This window comes from Calidris pugnax, unplaced genomic scaffold (assembly GCF_001431845.1).
Source record: "Calidris pugnax isolate Ruff unplaced genomic scaffold, ASM143184v1 scaffold407, whole genome shotgun sequence".
NCBI classification, from domain to species: Eukaryota; Metazoa; Chordata; class Aves; order Charadriiformes; family Scolopacidae; genus Calidris; species Calidris pugnax.
In genome coordinates, this window is record NW_015091179.1 from 638,014 (window position 1) to 654,361 (window position 16,348).

At 41.2% G+C, this 16,348-nt stretch overlaps 1 protein-coding gene across 1 annotated transcript in view; it reads left to right on the forward strand.

Annotated features, from left to right (window-relative positions):
- The window catches only part of LOC106898270 (WD repeat-containing protein 82-like), a 15,429-nt gene extending 452 nt beyond the window's left edge, over nt 1-14,977 (forward strand). Inside the window, exons 2-10 of the mRNA XM_014959407.1 lie at nt 4-28; nt 5,193-5,290; nt 8,720-8,786; nt 8,991-9,090; nt 11,185-11,301; nt 12,096-12,251; nt 12,489-12,558; nt 13,999-14,141; nt 14,608-14,977. Of these exons, the coding sequence (XP_014814893.1) occupies nt 4-28; nt 5,193-5,290; nt 8,720-8,786; nt 8,991-9,090; nt 11,185-11,301; nt 12,096-12,251; nt 12,489-12,558; nt 13,999-14,141; nt 14,608-14,637 (806 nt within the window). The 3' untranslated portion in view covers nt 14,638-14,977. The remainder of the gene's footprint in view (nt 1-3; nt 29-5,192; nt 5,291-8,719; nt 8,787-8,990; nt 9,091-11,184; nt 11,302-12,095; nt 12,252-12,488; nt 12,559-13,998; nt 14,142-14,607) is intronic.
- Nucleotides 14,978-16,348: the final 1,371 nt, after the last annotated feature.

A 16,348-nucleotide genomic window follows, 5' to 3' on the forward strand; every position in this document is an offset into this window, starting at 1 on the left:
CAGTTCTCTACGACTGCCAGGAGGGCAAGTGAGTGGCGGGGACTCGGCCTGGCCCGCTTCTGAGGGGGGGGGGTCCTGCCTGGGCTGGGGCGCGTTTTTGAGGCGGGGTGGGGGAGCTGTGAGGGGCGCCGGTTTGGCTGCCGCCCGTTGCCAGTGCGCCGAGGAGGTGGCAGGTCTGGCTGATAAGCTTTGGCGTTTCTTTCTTCGTTTTTTTAGTGTAGGCTCGTAAGTGGAGCTGCGGCGGTGTCTGACCCGGAGGGTGGGGTGGGGGATTCGAAACAGTTAAAAGTGGGGCGCAGAAACGGGAGCAGCGTAGTTTTGTCTGCACTAGGGGTGTCTCTGCTGGTTATCTCCGGCAGGCTGGAGCCAGCCATGGTAATTTCCCGAGTGTGGGAGAGTTCAATGCTGTGAGAACTAAATAGTTGTTAAGCTCAAGGGGTTGAGTCTGGTCACACTTCCAGGCCTCGGGATTGTTACAGATATACAAACTGACTTCTCTGGACTTAAGTTTCTCTAATTAAAACAGAGGCAATTGCTGTGAGCAGCTGCAGATGTGTAATTTTAAACAGCCTAATTTGAGTGTAACTTCCTGGATGCATGTTTTAAGGCAAAAGGTGAAGATGGTGTGGCGCGCATTTACTATAACTTCTGAAAACTTGGTGTTTTCCTTAAAACCTAGTTCCTCAGTGGTGCCTGGGAATGTTGCACGTTAAGGGGGTCATCTGTGCTTTAAGTCCTTTTTCTAGTTGCATTTTTACTTGTAAACCACAGATTAAATATATGTGTGATTTACATGTGTCTTCAAGCATTGTTTTAATTTATATTTAATCAATCAAGGTGTTTATTGATTTCTGTTACTTGAGGGTAATGAATTAAGGTGTGTGTGTTTCTCACTGAAGAGTTGTCTAGTTTATCTTTCTTCTTTCATTGATTGCCCAGTGCTTGTCCTGTTTTAAGGGTGAAACCCTAGAAATTTACACAGTGCTTGAGATATGGTGCTCTTGTTCAGCGGATAAAAACATGCAAATAAGACCACCAGTGACACTTGCAGTTGGATGTCTTGGAATGTACACAAAAGGCATTTGCGTTCTGTGAAAGGTGGAACAAATAGAACCAAATTCTGTCATTATTCCATCAAAAACTTTCTTCTTGGTGCAAGTATGCATATGTCATTTTAAATTATTTTAAATTTTAAGTTCTAACTTTCATGTGCTGTTTGGTGTAGAGATGTAATTCTGAGGTGATTTTTCTTTTTTTCTTTTTTTTTTTTTTTTTTTGTAAAGTCAAGACTTAGCATCTCATACTAGTGAAAGAAAAATGAGCATAAGTATTGTAGGAGAGAGAATAAAAAGGACAGGATAATGCAGAAATGAAAAAGAAATGGTTTGGGAGTACCAGGAGGTAGATGTGTCAGTGTTGTGTATATTTTCTAATAAACCAGGTATTCCTAATTCTCCCGCATTTTCAAGCAGAGACATCATACTTGCTGTGTTTGAAAGATTGTGTCCTGCATATTCTCTTAATTTTGTAGACCACGTATTATATGTTATTTTGCACTTTTATTTAGTTTGCTTCCTTTACATCATAAAGTTGTTGGTGTTCCCCATCTGATAGAGCAAAGTCTTATCTGAAACAATTTAAATTTTATTTATGTAAGAAGAGGTAAATCTATATGTATGGTGTCTGCTGTGGATTCTATTCTAGATCCTAATTATATACAATAGTAGAAGGGCCGAGTGATGTTAATGCAGATGGTATTGATTGCTCTTCCCCTTTCAAACTTGTAAAGAATAGTTTGATGCAGTTGGGAGACATTTGGTCCTTTCATCCCTGTCTCCATCTAGTCCTGATGCATGCCTTATAGTCAGAGGATTTGCTTTAATTAAATTAAATGTAGAAGATCGATGGTTGTCTACTGCAGTGCTACAGGGCAACGAGAGTAGTTTCATCAAGGTAACCCCTGTTTCAGGATGCATTTCTCTAGGGGTTGTAAAATTAATTTGAAAGTTTCTCCTGTATTATCAATTGACTTAAAAGTGTAAGTGTGGTTTTTAGAGGTACCTAGGGATGCAGGGCGCACTTTTTGTCTCACTTAGAAAGTTTTAGCTGTGAATTACTTTGTCACTAAAGATTCATGTGGAGATGAAATCTCAAATTTGTGAACGATCATTGTGAAATGGCAGAATATGGCACCGTGGCCACATTCAGGCCCATAGTTCATTTCGTTTCTTAAACCACTGTTTCAGGGGCCTGAAACTCTCACTTTCTTGTGTATGTCATTGCTAGTCAATGTAACGTCCTGCTTGCTGCGTTTCAGTGTAAGATACCCTACTTCATCAAACGGCCTGAATGTTAAAACTTCCTTATGTAAAAGTGGCAAATTTGGCAGGGGGGGGTCCCCCATTAATGAGCGGTTTTGCTGTTAGAATTAAAATGCAGCTGTGTTTGGTTATGCTTTAGGTACACCCTTGCCTAATTTGCTTTGGTTTGCATAGCAAAATGAGCCATACGGCTATGAGAGTCATTACCAGTATGGCCAAGCCTCTTCTTGGTGAACTTCAGTTTCGAAAAGTGTCGGGATGGTTTAAACGGCGCCGTGTAGCCTAGAGCTCACAGGACAACATTATCTCCTTGGGAAACTGATTCCCTTATCATCTATATTCTGAGCTTAGGCAGGAAGCTTGAAAAATTTGTCATGCAGCTTCTTGAGCATCCCATAATTTTGGACATGAGATTCTCCTTCTGTTTCGAAATGTGTAAACAACTAAATTATTTTAACCCGTTCTGCATCACCAAATACCTGCACAGGAGGCTGGCTCAAAAGCATAGCCAAGAGCCTTATTTGTGGCCGTTGGGGTCTAGGAATGAACTCTGGAAACTTTCAGAACACAGTTGTGTGTTGGGATGGAGAGCAGTCCTTCAGGCTGGGAACGGGAGGCTTGTGGCTGTGAATTTGTAACCCTGGTACGACGGAATGGTGGTCTGACAAAGGTTTAGTTTGTATTTTAGTATATATCAGTGGGGTGTTATTTATACAAATAAAGAAGTGGTGGACGTGGGCTCCTGCTTAGCTGTAGTGTCCACTGGACAAATCGGTGAGCCTGGTTTTGGATGATGGTTTTACCCACAGTAGCAGTGATTCAAACCAAGGCACAGATATTATTACAAACCTTGCCTGGGTTTTATTTCATTTTTATAGCAGATTTGACTGTGATCTCATAAAGCATTTTTCTTTAGCAATACTGCTTGATTTGCAAGTGGGCTAGATAGATTAACCTTCAACTTGGAACATTGTTTAGTGATCGTGACTTGCTTAAAAAATATGTGAAACTTAGTTTTGTTGTTTGTTTTTTTAAATATTTGATTTGGAGCAGGCAATCAGTCTTGTATGAAGTGACATGCTTCTGCTTGTATCGGCTTACATGAAGACTTCACCTTTCTTAAAACACAGAAGTACTTTCTTTCCTCCTTTTTGGTAAACGTGCTTTTGTCTATCTGTTGATCTTTATTGTCTCTGTATATTAATTTCTTCTGAATAGAGCTTCTAAGCTTTAAACTTTTCATAGATAAGGAAGAGGCCAGGCTAGGCATAAGAGTCTTAATATGTTTTGAGATTGGTGGGATTTTTTTGTTGTCGTTTGTTGTTTTTTTGTGTATTCTTTTCCCAATTTGATCAACATCATAACTAAGGTAACCAAAGAGAGTAGTATGGGGAAGTGTATGTGTAATGTTGCAGAATTTTCATGTTGCAGAATTTTCATGTCCAAATTTACATTTGATGTGGTGTTTTCAGTTTGTAACATGTTTACATCTGAAAATTTATTAAAAAAAAAATCTACTGGAGAAACTGAGGAAGAATTTGTTGAGATTTGGTCTAAGTGGTACAGGTGGTATATGGGTTTTAATTACACTTGCTGTATTGGCTTTCACTTAATGGAAGCTTGTCCCCAGCAAGTTCGTTTGAAGTCAAAACCCTATGGCTTCTGCTGCTTGAGAATTAATCTTTAAGAATGAATGCCTATTTCTGTTCTGATATGAAAAGTCTCCAGCTCGTGCTCTTGTTGGGGTGTGTCAACTCCAGGCTAATGAAAACAAGAAGTCGAGCATTTTAGAAATACCTTGTCTGAGGGTGTAGTCTGATAAACTTTTCTTTTGGCAGCAGCATCGGTTTGAACCACTCCTGCTGTTTGTGTCCATTTCCATGCTATCGTCTTTGGTTTGTGTTGGTAAAATATTTTGTGGGCCTGTGTAATAACTGGAGTTATGAATTTCTGGCTTAAAAATAACTCCCGGAAGAGATTGTATTATTTCTGGTGTTGCTTGGTACCCCTGTTGGTTGGCTGCCCAGCTCTGAAACCTCCATGCTAACTCAGTTGAGTAAGAAAGGGGAAGGAGGGTGGTGGAGACCTTACACTGCTTAAACAGGTGCTGCTGCTGCAAGATGCACCTATTAACCAGCTACTTCTAAGTTTCTTTGCAGATTAAACTCTGCAGTTTAAATTTCTAGCGCTGCAGTACATCACTTGCTTACCAGACCCCTAACCCTCCAGTGCTGTATGTTGTCTTCACTCTCACTAGAATGTCTTTAATTCTGTTGCAGAATGTTACATTTTAATTTCATGCTTTAATTAAGATCAGATATGAGTATGATTCTCCAGTAGTTTGAGAGTCCCTGTGTTACCATTGCTTTCACAGACTACTGGTGTATCTACGTGTTTGCCTTAATACTGAAAAGCCCTATTCTGAATGAGACACCCTGTTCTAGGTTTTGAAGTAACATAGAACAAAAAGGACAAATTATTCTCAACCTAAAATAAGCAGCCAGATGAATGAGAGATTTGGATGGGCCAGGGAACGATGGGGCAGTGCTGCTTGACATTTAAGGCTCGTTATGCAAGCTCCCCTTATTCTTCTTGCAGTAGACATCCTGCGAAAAATCATTTTTGGAGGAAACATATAAGTGCATTTTGCAGTGTTACAGGGAACTCCTCAAGCCTAGGGATGGTCTTGGAGAAAGCACCAACATGTTTGTTGGAAAATCAAATACAAAAGCTTTTATTTCTTTGTATAAAAACATCTGACTACTTGAAACAATCTTATATCTCAATGAAAACAGGCCTAGTTAATGTGGTGAGTGTCGGTCGGAGCTTTTTGTTGCAGTGAGTGCAATTATTTCTGCTTCCTTCTGACAGGCCAAAAAGAACACTGTACAGTAAGAAGTATGGAGTGGACCTCATCAGGTACACGCATGCTGCCAACACTGTTGTGTACAGCTCCAACAAAATAGATGGTAAGTGATCCCCTGGAGTTGAGCATATTTAATCTCCTTACACTTAAAAACTACATGGCTGGATAAATAGCTTTAAAGAGCTGGGAAAAAATTATAGCCACTTTTCAGTGATAGATGTGCTGTCAGAGACAGGAATTAATGTTCAACTATAGTGCACAACTCCGTGATACTCCCTTGAGCATGCTGATGTGAGTTTTGTCCATTGCTGCAATAACTAAGGGATTAAACATTGTGTGATAAAAGTTCAGTTCTTGATTCTGCTGTTCACTTTGCTGTTTGATACCAGTGCCACCAGTCAGCCTCTGTGCCTGAATTTTTTATGCGTGAAATGAGGTAGGAGGAAGATGTGGCCCGCTGTATCTCTATCTGGTACACACACAAGTCAACTGCAAAGGAAGGGAATGTTTTTCCATTCTCCGTACGCAGCAGGGAAGGCAGGAAATTTGGGTAACTCAGCAGATCATCAGCCAAGCCTGGGGGAGCTCATAGAGCTTTTCTGAGATTAGTTTTGCTTCTGTTAATCTGTTTTTTCCATGTCATAGACAAAAAAAAATAAATTAATGCCATTTCTCCACAGTAAGTGTCTGTGATAGCTACACTCTGTAAATGAAAGACATCGAAGGGCTTCTAGAGCTTCACGACAGTCTGTCTGTTAATGTATTTGAGTTTAATTTAAAATTCAGGTTTAAGAACTAGCACAGATAGGTACACTGATTCTTCTATCAGGCAATACTTCCAAAGGTTGGAAACAGCTAGTGCTCATTTCAAATTTTGTCCCAATTTTGTTTGTTGTGGTCAGCGTCTCAGAGTTTTTCAGTGAACAAGTCTCTTAGCACAGCACTTTACAATTGCAATGCTAAAATCCATTTATAAACTCAAATCATTTCTGGAGTGGTGGGGTTTTTATTTTTTTCCTTTGCAGAGATAAGTTTGACAATGGAGTTACTGGTGCCTTGTGGTGTGCGCTGGGTTACTTAAGGAATTTTAAAGAGTATGAATTTAGAGCAGGTGGGAGTTACAAGTTAAGAAGTCAGGTTAAACTAGATCAAGTTGGGCCTGAAACTAGAGGAACAAGGAACTATCCAACAGAATTGGATATAATGGTGTAAAAGGATTAAAATATGTGGGGAAGCACTTGCCTTTTTAATCTGTTTTGTAGCCTACATTTTTCTTTTTTAATTAAATTATTACTTTGTTGTGTCACATTTCTGACTTGGCTATTATTTATTTTACAAGTAATTGACAATTTAATGAAACATTTTTAATGCCGTTGTGAGGCTTTGTTTATAAGCACCGGTAAGCTTTTGAGGAACTGAAACTTAAGAGTTTTCATCCTGTGAGGTAGCATTGTAATAAAAACTTGTTTAGAAGAGAAGAAAAAGATGGAATATGAAAGTATTTGTTGCTGTTACAAACTTTTAGCCTAATAAAACCAGCGGTGTGTTCTGTATGGGTCCAGGTACTCTGTAGTCCCTAACGCATGCTTTCTTGGGCAAAATGCATTGTATTTAACCTGTTACACAGTTATTGGGAGGGGTCCAGGTACTCTGTAGTCCCTAATGCATACAAAATGCGTTGTATTTAACCTGTTACACAGTTATTGGGAGGGAAAATAAACCCGGGAATGTGTTATAGGAATGCTGCTCCCAAGCATTTTATGTGTTGAGTTGCTACCAGTCCACTTCAGAAGATTTCCTCAAGACCTTTGAACCTAGTTCCTCTTGCCTGATTCCAGGCTGAGGTAGTAGTTTGTACAGTTTGAGGGTCTATGATACCACCCGGTACAGGAGATAACTGTACAGGCCACTGCCTTGCCTGGGACAGAGCGCTGCCAGCAAAAAGGATCACAAAGGATCACAGTTCCCCAGTGCTTCATCTTCAGCAAAGGAAGATGAAATTCTGCATGGATACTTCAGAAATCAGGTAATGACACTTCTGGCAGGAAAAACTTGATGTGTCTTAACAACATGCTTGAAGCGTATCGGTTCTCGCCGTGATGGGGTGTGACAGTGGTGTTGGGGATTCATGTTTTGGATACTCACCTCGGGTCATTTGGAGCCTTTCAGAATGGTGTGTCACCAGCATCATGTTTCCAGTTGGATCAGGCAGCTTTAGTTTTCTTGTCAAATACTGGAGGGTGGTCTAGGACTCTGATCTCAGCTTGATGTGAAACCAAAGGCAAAAATGGTAACTTGATAATTTTTTCACAGAAACTGGATTTTGCTGAATGAACTTTTCAAAAAGCTCTTAACACAGTAGCTTTTAGGAGTTTTAAAATGCTCTGTGCATATTGCATCCTGTTGGCTCTTGTTCTTCTGAGTCAAAAGTAAAAATGTCCTTTTCCCTCAGATAATTTCTGGAGCTTCAGCAGGACTTGGTGTTACAGCAGCACAGAGTCTGTTGGCACTATATGGTGCAGGTGCATAATACACATCTCTCCCATCCAGCAAAAACCTAACAGTGAGTGTGAGGACTCACCAAGTGTGAGAAGGGATTTTGCTGATGCTGCTTTCCCATAGCAGAGGTTTAGTTCGTGCTCTTCATGTTTCATCACTCAGATGGATTTGCACATAAAGATTAAAAAGGGGCTTCTGTGCTTTAGTAATTGTTTCTTCTTACAAAGATACCTTTTAACCTTGGGGGGAAGCATCTCCCAAAATTCTGGGCAACTCTTGGTATGTTCATCTATAGTCACTCAGAATAAAATTACCACTTGAGAAATGTTGAGATGCCGCTCTGATTTATTCAGTATGTTTTTAAGATTGCCTTTAAGTGAACTGAGCTTTAGATGACTCCTCTGTCCTCTTCTTAAAGCTTAGTTGCTCTAAGCGCTGAGATTGTGGGAAGCTGTTGATTGTCAGATTGAAAAAAGAAAAAAGATTTGCTGCTTTTTAATGGTCTTGTCCTGGCTTTGAGGGTCATGTTTTTATCTTGTTTTTGGCTAAGTGCTAGAATTTGCACATTTTCTGTGCTTAGTGCTTGGTTGGAGCCTTACTTGCTGGACGTGTACATTGGTAAGACAGCAAGATTCATACTGTATAGCAAAAAAAAAAAAGTGGTAGTATCAACTTTGTAAATTTGATACTCTCCATTTTGTGAGAATGTTGAAATAAAACCTACCGGTACTTAAATTTGAGCAGCTTTGACATTAACTTACATAAATCACATGACAGTTTGCCTTTAAGCTGTAATATGACTTGAGACTGTGGGAAGTATCTTTTCCTGGTGCCTGATTCCTGATTTTGCCTTGTTTTATGCTTTATGTCTGTTTCTAACTTGATTCTGTTTCAAAGTCTGACTTGAAATTGAATGACCAGACTTACTGTGGCAAAATTGCTGTTGCTGTGGGGAGCAAGTTTACTGTGTGACCATTTTAGATGAGGTTGGGTTCATGGTATAATAAAGTTTATGGTTTGTTTATATTTTCAGATACAATCCGATACCTCTCCCTGCACGACAACAAATACATTCGGTATTTCCCAGGGCATACAAAAAGGTAAGATGTGGTTTGGACCCATTACAGGAGAAATTGAAATAATGATTGTAACGAGGGTGAGTTATGTTACACTCGATTCACTCTAGTTTTTGCTTTGTAGAACTATTCATGGCAATTAGGAGCTTGTACACAACTGCTGGGGTGGGTGTTGCTCCATTCACGTCTTTTGTGTGTTTCTGATGCACGTGGTCTCCTGTGTTGCAGAGTGGTTGCTCTTTCGATGTCTCCAGTGGATGACACTTTTATTTCTGGATCCCTTGATAAAACTATTCGACTTTGGGATCTCCGTTCTCCAAATTGCCAGGTAGGATGTCAAATTCATGTGCTTGGTGTGTTGCACTTCCACTTAGAAGGATGAAAAATGGATGTCTGCTTGTTATAAAACAAAAATACTGTCCAAAATGTATGCTGCTGGTTTAGTGTTCACACCTTCCTGGAATGTGAAGGAGCCTTGATCACAAATCTCCGTGAAAAATGTATGTCACATTGTGTAACACCACTCACTTTCACCTGTGTCTCTGCTGGGAAGAGCAAGAAATAGCACCCGCAGTTGATGAAACAAGAGAAGAGCTGGGTGTCACCTTTCAGCTTCTTCATCAGGCTGCTACCCCCATGCAGAGAGTGTTCTCTCTCAGCTGGCATCGCTCCTGGGTTGGGAATGGCAGCAGAAGGGGCATTGGGAGATGCATTTTATCTGGGTAGTTACAGTGTGTTTGTGTTTAAAATTGATCCAATTAAATTTGATGAAGAAGCTGATGATCTAAAGGAACACAGCAGCCAGATGGTCTACACCCTCCTTACATCACCTTTGTTGTTCATCAGACCTGTTTGTGAGCAGATTTAGCTTTCTAGCAAGGCAAAACCCTATTTGGCTTTTTTAAAATTTATTTTGCTGAAATAGCTTACTGTACTTTTTTTTAGTGGAAGCAGGATTATGTGGGCTGAGAAAAGTAGCAGAGCTGGCAGCATGGGCAGGGATGAAAGTCTAGGAGTAGAATCTCCACCTTTTATTGGTGATGGGCTGTTTTGTCCCTACATCTGGGCACGTAGAGTTGTGCTCTCCTATTTTCCATCTCACTGGGACCATTTTCCTTGTGAGAGGGGGCTATGTTCTTATTCCCGATTATGTAACTGCAAATGCAAAAGGAAGAAAAGGTTAGATTTCCTATAAAATGGTTTTATCTGTATTAAACCCAAGCTTTTTCTGACAAAAAAAAAAATCTGAATTTTGCCTTTCTCTGGGAGTATGCCTTTAATGCCAGTTTGTAGATTTCCATTGGGATGAATCTCAATCTGAGTTGCTACCAATGAGACAGGGTTGTAACTTCAGTAGCAGGTCTGTGATTTTTGCTGATGCCTGAAGTTGTAAGAGTGGTAAAACTGGGATTTGTTACTGGAAGCTGCACCCAGCAGTTTAGGAAACAGGTTGAGGAAGTGTTGCTTGTAAATTTCAACTTGCCCATGAGATGGCAGCCATGGTGCCTAAGAAATATTATCATGAAACCAGAGATGTCCCACTTGTGAGAGCCTTGAATATTGGTAGCTGACTGCCTAGTCTTCAGAGACCGCAGGGAAAACTGACCTAAATTGGAAAGGAGAGAGAAGTAGTAGAGTCTCTAGATTTCTCTAGAGAAGAATGGTATTTCAGAAATGCAGAAACAAACATATTGTTGATGTAATCAAAGATGTGTTGTTATTTATGTGCATACAGCTACATAAAGGTATTTGGCTGACATGCACAGATCTGCCAGTCAGGATACAGAAAATTATCTCCTGTTGGCTTTTACTGAATTTTCTCAAGTCTTTTCTACTATGTGGGTTCAGAAAAAGTTAACATTAAAAATAAGCATTGATAGTAATCTGTCAATTTTAATATGTAAAGTCTGTTGGCTTCCAAAAGATATGAGTTTTCATTAAACAGACGTGGAAAGCTCAGCAGTGCTGTTCACTGGGGAGGGTATTTGTACTTGCTTTCAAAATACCTTTTCTTTTTTTTTTTTTTTTCCCCTCCTTTGCACCCATATTTGGTAGAGCATGGCTATCAATCTAATCACAGCAGCAGTGTTTTGTGGTACTGCCTGGTGTGGTTTTTAATAAAGCCACATCCTCCCTTCTCTGGGTACTTTTTGAGTGAATGACAGCTCAAATGGGTTTTTTATTTGTTCTAATGTAAACTTTGTCACTGTGGCAAACTGGAAGCTCTGTATGATGACCTGAAGTAGTCAGAATTGCTTTTGAGAAGCTGAGTTCTGAACTTTTGTGAAACCTCAATATTTACAGTTGTAATTCAGTTATTGTGCCTGTAGGCTGCTGTCCTGCTCACAGTGGACTCAAAGGGTGGTAGTAGAAATGTGAGCATCAGTTTTGCAAATTAATGTGGACAATTTCTATTTTCTAGGGTTTAATGCATCTCCAGGGGAAGCCTGTGTGTTCTTTTGACCCAGAAGGGTTGATTTTTGCTGCTGGAGTCAATTCTGAAATGGTGAAGCTTTACGATCTCCGATCTTTTGACAAGGTGACCTACCCTAACTTCACTTCTTAAACCTTTTAGCTTGAAAGAATTGGTCTAAACTCAGTGCTCAGAGGCTGGATTTCTTTACTCCAGTTTATTACCCAGGGTGCCTACTTTGCACCTAGAGAGTTTTAAGTTAGTACTAATCTTAGAGGCGTATGAACCATCACCAAATCCTGAAATCCACTCTTGAACCACTGTTAAAGTTTACTTCTGCTAACTCTTTAACCCATTCCAAACTCCTTTTTAGGCTTTTTGTTGTTGTTGGGTTTCGGTGTTGTGTTTTGTTTGCTTGTTTTCCTTGCTGCTTATTCTGGAAGAAAACTGGCAAAGATGGAGCCAGGATTGTCAGGAAAGATGGAAATTTCCAAGGAGATGAATTGGGTGGGCAGCTGAACTGGCTACGCACTGACCATAGTTTGTTCCATGGTTTTCAAAAAGTCAGTGACAATAACACTGGCTCAGGCTCTTTCTCTAACTTCAATTAGCAGTCTTGTTTGAAAACTTCATCCCACCTTAAATTAATTCTGCTGTTGAATGTGGTAAAGTACAGGACTATTGGGTATTGAAACACCCTTCTGTGGCTTTTCTTTGCTATGGAAACTGTGGATTCACACTTCTTTGAAACTAACACGTCTGGTGACATGTTTTTGCAATGACACTTTCCTTTGGTATCTTAGGACCAAAGATTTTGTTTTGAAAAATCTTGAACTTATTCTTGAGCTAAGGTTAAGAGCAAACTCTTATTAGCAGCAATGCATAAAGTCTACATCATAATTCCCATTTTTCCTTTGAAGGGGCCATTTGCTACGTTTAAGATGCAGTATGATCGGACGTGTGAGTGGACAGGCCTGAAGTTCAGCAACGATGGCAAACTCATCCTCATATCAACTAATGGAGGGTTCATTCGGCTGATTGATGCCTTTAAAGGAGCCATCCTGCATACGTTTGGGGTGAGCACTTTGCCTGTGTTACCTGCTGTTAGTTTGGGGAACAACTGTCCTTTGGTTGCCAGATCACTGTGGACACGCTCTCCACTGCCTGTTCTCCTGTTTTGTGCCATAGGGTTATAACAATAGTAAGGCTGTCACGCTGGAGGCATCATTCACACCAGACTCTCAGTTCATCATGCAACTGCCCTTTGGTTGGGACACGCTCTCCACTGCCTGTTCTCCTGTTTTGTGCCATAGGGTTATAACAATAGTAAGGCTGTCACGCTGGAGGCATCATTCACACCAGACTCTCAGTTCATCATGATAGGTAAGATAATTCTTCTTGGAAAGAATTTCAGTGCTCTGAAGTGAGGTCTGTTACGTGGGACTAAAGTTGTGTCTGTTGGGAAGCAGAATGTATTTAAATGATACAGTGCAGCTGGAAGCTTTTTTGTATTTTGTTAGTTTACTCAGCATTTCTAGACTGAAATGTAAATGAGGCTGCAAGAAGACATTAATTTTTTCCTTTATATATGAATACTATTTCAAAAAAGATAAGAAATGGGTAAACAGTTGTAATGCACGGAGACCTGTCGTATAATTGATGTCATTGATCCTCACCCTGTGTCCAGGATGTGCTCATGTGCTGCCTCAGAGCGTTTTGGGGCTGTATGTTGTGCTTGGACAACTGATCCAAGCATATCCCCTGATCCAGGGAACATCCAGGGGACGTTCCTGCACTGGTGACGTGCTGGGGCAGCTGCATTTTGTTCATGTAGTTCTTATAAATCCCCATGTCTGTGGAAGAAGCTCTGCTTAACCCTCCATAGAAGCAGTAGCCATCAGCCTGGTGGACCCTCATTTTTCCTGGATGAGTGATGGTCTTGGCAAAACCTTTTTTGTTGTTCTGGTTGAGAACTTCCGGATTGCAGAGAAATCAGGGGGTTCTTTGTTTGTTTTGTCTCTAGAGAACTCTTTATTGCACACATTTACCTTCCTGTTGTGACCTTCCAAATGGAAGAAGTTCCCAAACACTTATTTCTGTTCAGTTTTTACATACGGTGGAGCTGTAACTCGTGCTTCTTAATTTTTCCTTTCTGAAACACTGCACATATAAATACAGAAGAAGAAAATATCATGCACTTTTATTAGGAATCCTATTTAAAATGAGACTAAAGCAGAATTGAATTACGAAAATGTTAAGTGCCCAGCCTCAGAGGGGTATGCAAAATGCCATTTAAAAATGACAAACCTGTCCTGTTGTGGCAATGTGGAGAGTCGATGTCTCCAGTGAGATGTCCTCTGGTATTTGGCATAGTGCATTGAAATCTGGTAGCCTTCAGTGGTGAAGCCTTTGACTTGATCCTGTGCCTACCAAGTGAAAGCTTTATCTCCTACTGTGTCTGAACTGAGAACTTGTGTGAACAGTGACTCTCACACCCAGCTTCTGGCCTCTTGCACATTAGTACAAGTTGGCAAGGGTCCTTCCTCCTCCACGGAATGGAGTCAGTTCTCCTTTTCTGCTGGGTGACCGTAGTTGTTAACCCCTTTGCCAGAATCGTGTTGCACTGTGATACAAACCTGCTGTTTGGATACAGGTGTGTAAACTCCAGTGAGGTTTTGTAATTTGGGTATTTTAAAGATGAAGCTCTGAAGTCGAGACATGCTTGTCCCTACAGTTCTCTAACAGAAAAAGTTATATACTTCATTTTTTCTGCTGGCCTCTCCAATATATCTCACGTGTCCCGTTTTCCACTCCTGTCTGCAGGTTCAGAGGATGGGAAGATCCATGTTTGGAATGGGGAAAGTGGGATGAAGGTGGCTGTGCTGGATGGGAAACACACAGGTCCTATAACCTGTCTGCAGTTCAACCCCAAATTCATGACTTTTGCTAGTGCATGTTCTAATATGGTAAGGAAAGTGTTTTAAGTTCCTGCTAGCTCAATGAGGTGCTGACCGTTTTAGAAATGAATCTGAGAAGGCTTAGTGCTGCTGATGGGCATTTCCCTGGGCTGTGGCCAGAGCTGGGCCCCCGTCTGTTGCACATTGATTGCACCTTACCTGGCAGGTAGATGTGGGGCAGCATACCTGATGAACCAGTGTTTAACACACACGTGAAAGCACACACGGAGTGTGAGTTGTTTAGGTTACTGTACGTGGCTGGTATTTTCAGTTTGTGTAAGAGTGGCCTGCTCTGGAGAACGTGCTGTGCACGAGAGCAGGGTGGAACCTTAAACTGCTGGGAGGGTGTTGCTGCCTCTTCGATAGTCTCTGCCTTTGGGCTTGTAGAAGGTAGCAGTGATCAGCTCCTGCTCTGTGCTGCAGGAGAGATTCGTGCTCTGCTCTCTAAAAGGTGTTCATCTTTCCTCTTCTGTAGGCCTTCTGGTTGCCAACTATTGATGACTAATTCCTACGCTGCAGCTGCTGTCAGATGACTTCCATACTGCTAACAGCAGCACATCATTGCAAGCATAGTATTGGAATTGCCTAGGGCTCCTAGACTGTGTTCCTGCGTATGTTTCCATATGTTTTACCTTTATTTGCTGCATTCCTTCATGAGGACTCTTCCACTGGGCCTCCTGGCATGTTCAGAAGCAGCACGCTACACGTTCTCACCTTCCCGGCCGTGCCCAGCAGGCTTCAGCCCAAGTTGGAACTGACACAGTATTATTTCCAAGAGCAATGAAGTTTGGTTTATTTACAAAATGTTTGTGGCTGTATTTTTAAAAAAAATTTTTAAGCTGTTATTTGTGTGTTTTCCTTCTGTAAGTGCACACTATTGGCTATCGATGTTCCGAGGTGGAATGTGCAGTTCCTTCCCGTAAGTGCATGTTTTCCACATCTGGGATCTCTTTGGTTTCGCTGCAGCCCACAGATGAGAAGTTACTTCTGTGCCAAACGCCAACACTGACAGTTCCCAACTCACACAGCAGATGCTGGAGTCTCTTGCAGTGGAACACGCGCTGAAAGAGTGGATGACTGTAAATATATACATTATACGTCCTGTCATCCTTCTGTTGGGGATTCAGCCTGCAATGAACCACACAGGTTTTGTCCACTGCCAGGGCTTGCCGAAGCCTCCCTGCTGATTGCTGTGCCGGCGTCCCGGGGGGCACAGACCGTATGGACGAGGTGCCATCAGTGTCCCGAGCAATAAAGGAGTCTGTCAGCAGGAAGATGGAGAAACCAAACTGAGACTGAAAGCACAGTCTGCCTGTGTATCTTCCTTATGTATCATCTTGGCTGATCTTACTTGTAAATATTGGGGGGGGGAGGGAGGGCAGTGGGAATGGGCCATATTTTTTTACTTTTAGATATTAAAGAATATGATGTGGGCCAGTATTGTGGGGTGTCTAGGCTGTTTACCTTCACCAACGCAGTTTTCCCCTCCTGGTTTGTAAATAAGCTCCATTAAATTCTCCCCAAGCCAGGCTTAGACCTGTAGCCCCTTGTTGATAAAACTGACTCGCAGTTAGTTCCTCATGCGTTTTGTTACAGGTCTTGCAGCTTTTCAGCGATAGCCCCGAAAGAGCGACGACGTTTCCGTTGTCAGATGATGTTTTCAAAATTGAATTTTAAAATTTTTACGCTTGATTCTGCTGTTCACTTTGCTGTTTGATACCAGTGCCACCAGTCAGCCTCTGTGCCTGAATTTTTTATGCGTGAAATGAGGTAGGAGGAAGATGTGGCCCGCTGTATCTCTGTCTGGTACACACACAAGTCAACTGCAAAGGAAGGGAATGTTTTTCCATTCTCCGTACGCAGCAGGGAAGGCAGGAAATTTGGGTAACTCAGCAGATCATCAGCCAAGCCTGGGGGAGCTCATAGAGCTTTTCTGAGATTAGTTTTGCTTCTGTTAATCTGTTTTTTCCATGTCATAGACAAAAAAAAATAAATTAATGCCATTTCTCCACAGTAAGTGTCTGTGATAGCTACACTCTGTAAATGAAAGACATCGAAGGGCTTCTAGAGCTTCACGACAGTCTGTCTGTTAATGTATTTGAGTTTAATTTAAAATTCAGGTTTAAGAACTAGCACAGATAGGTACACTGATTCTTCTATCAGGTAATACTTCCAAAGGTTGGAAACAGCTAGTGCTCATTTCAAATTTTGTCCCA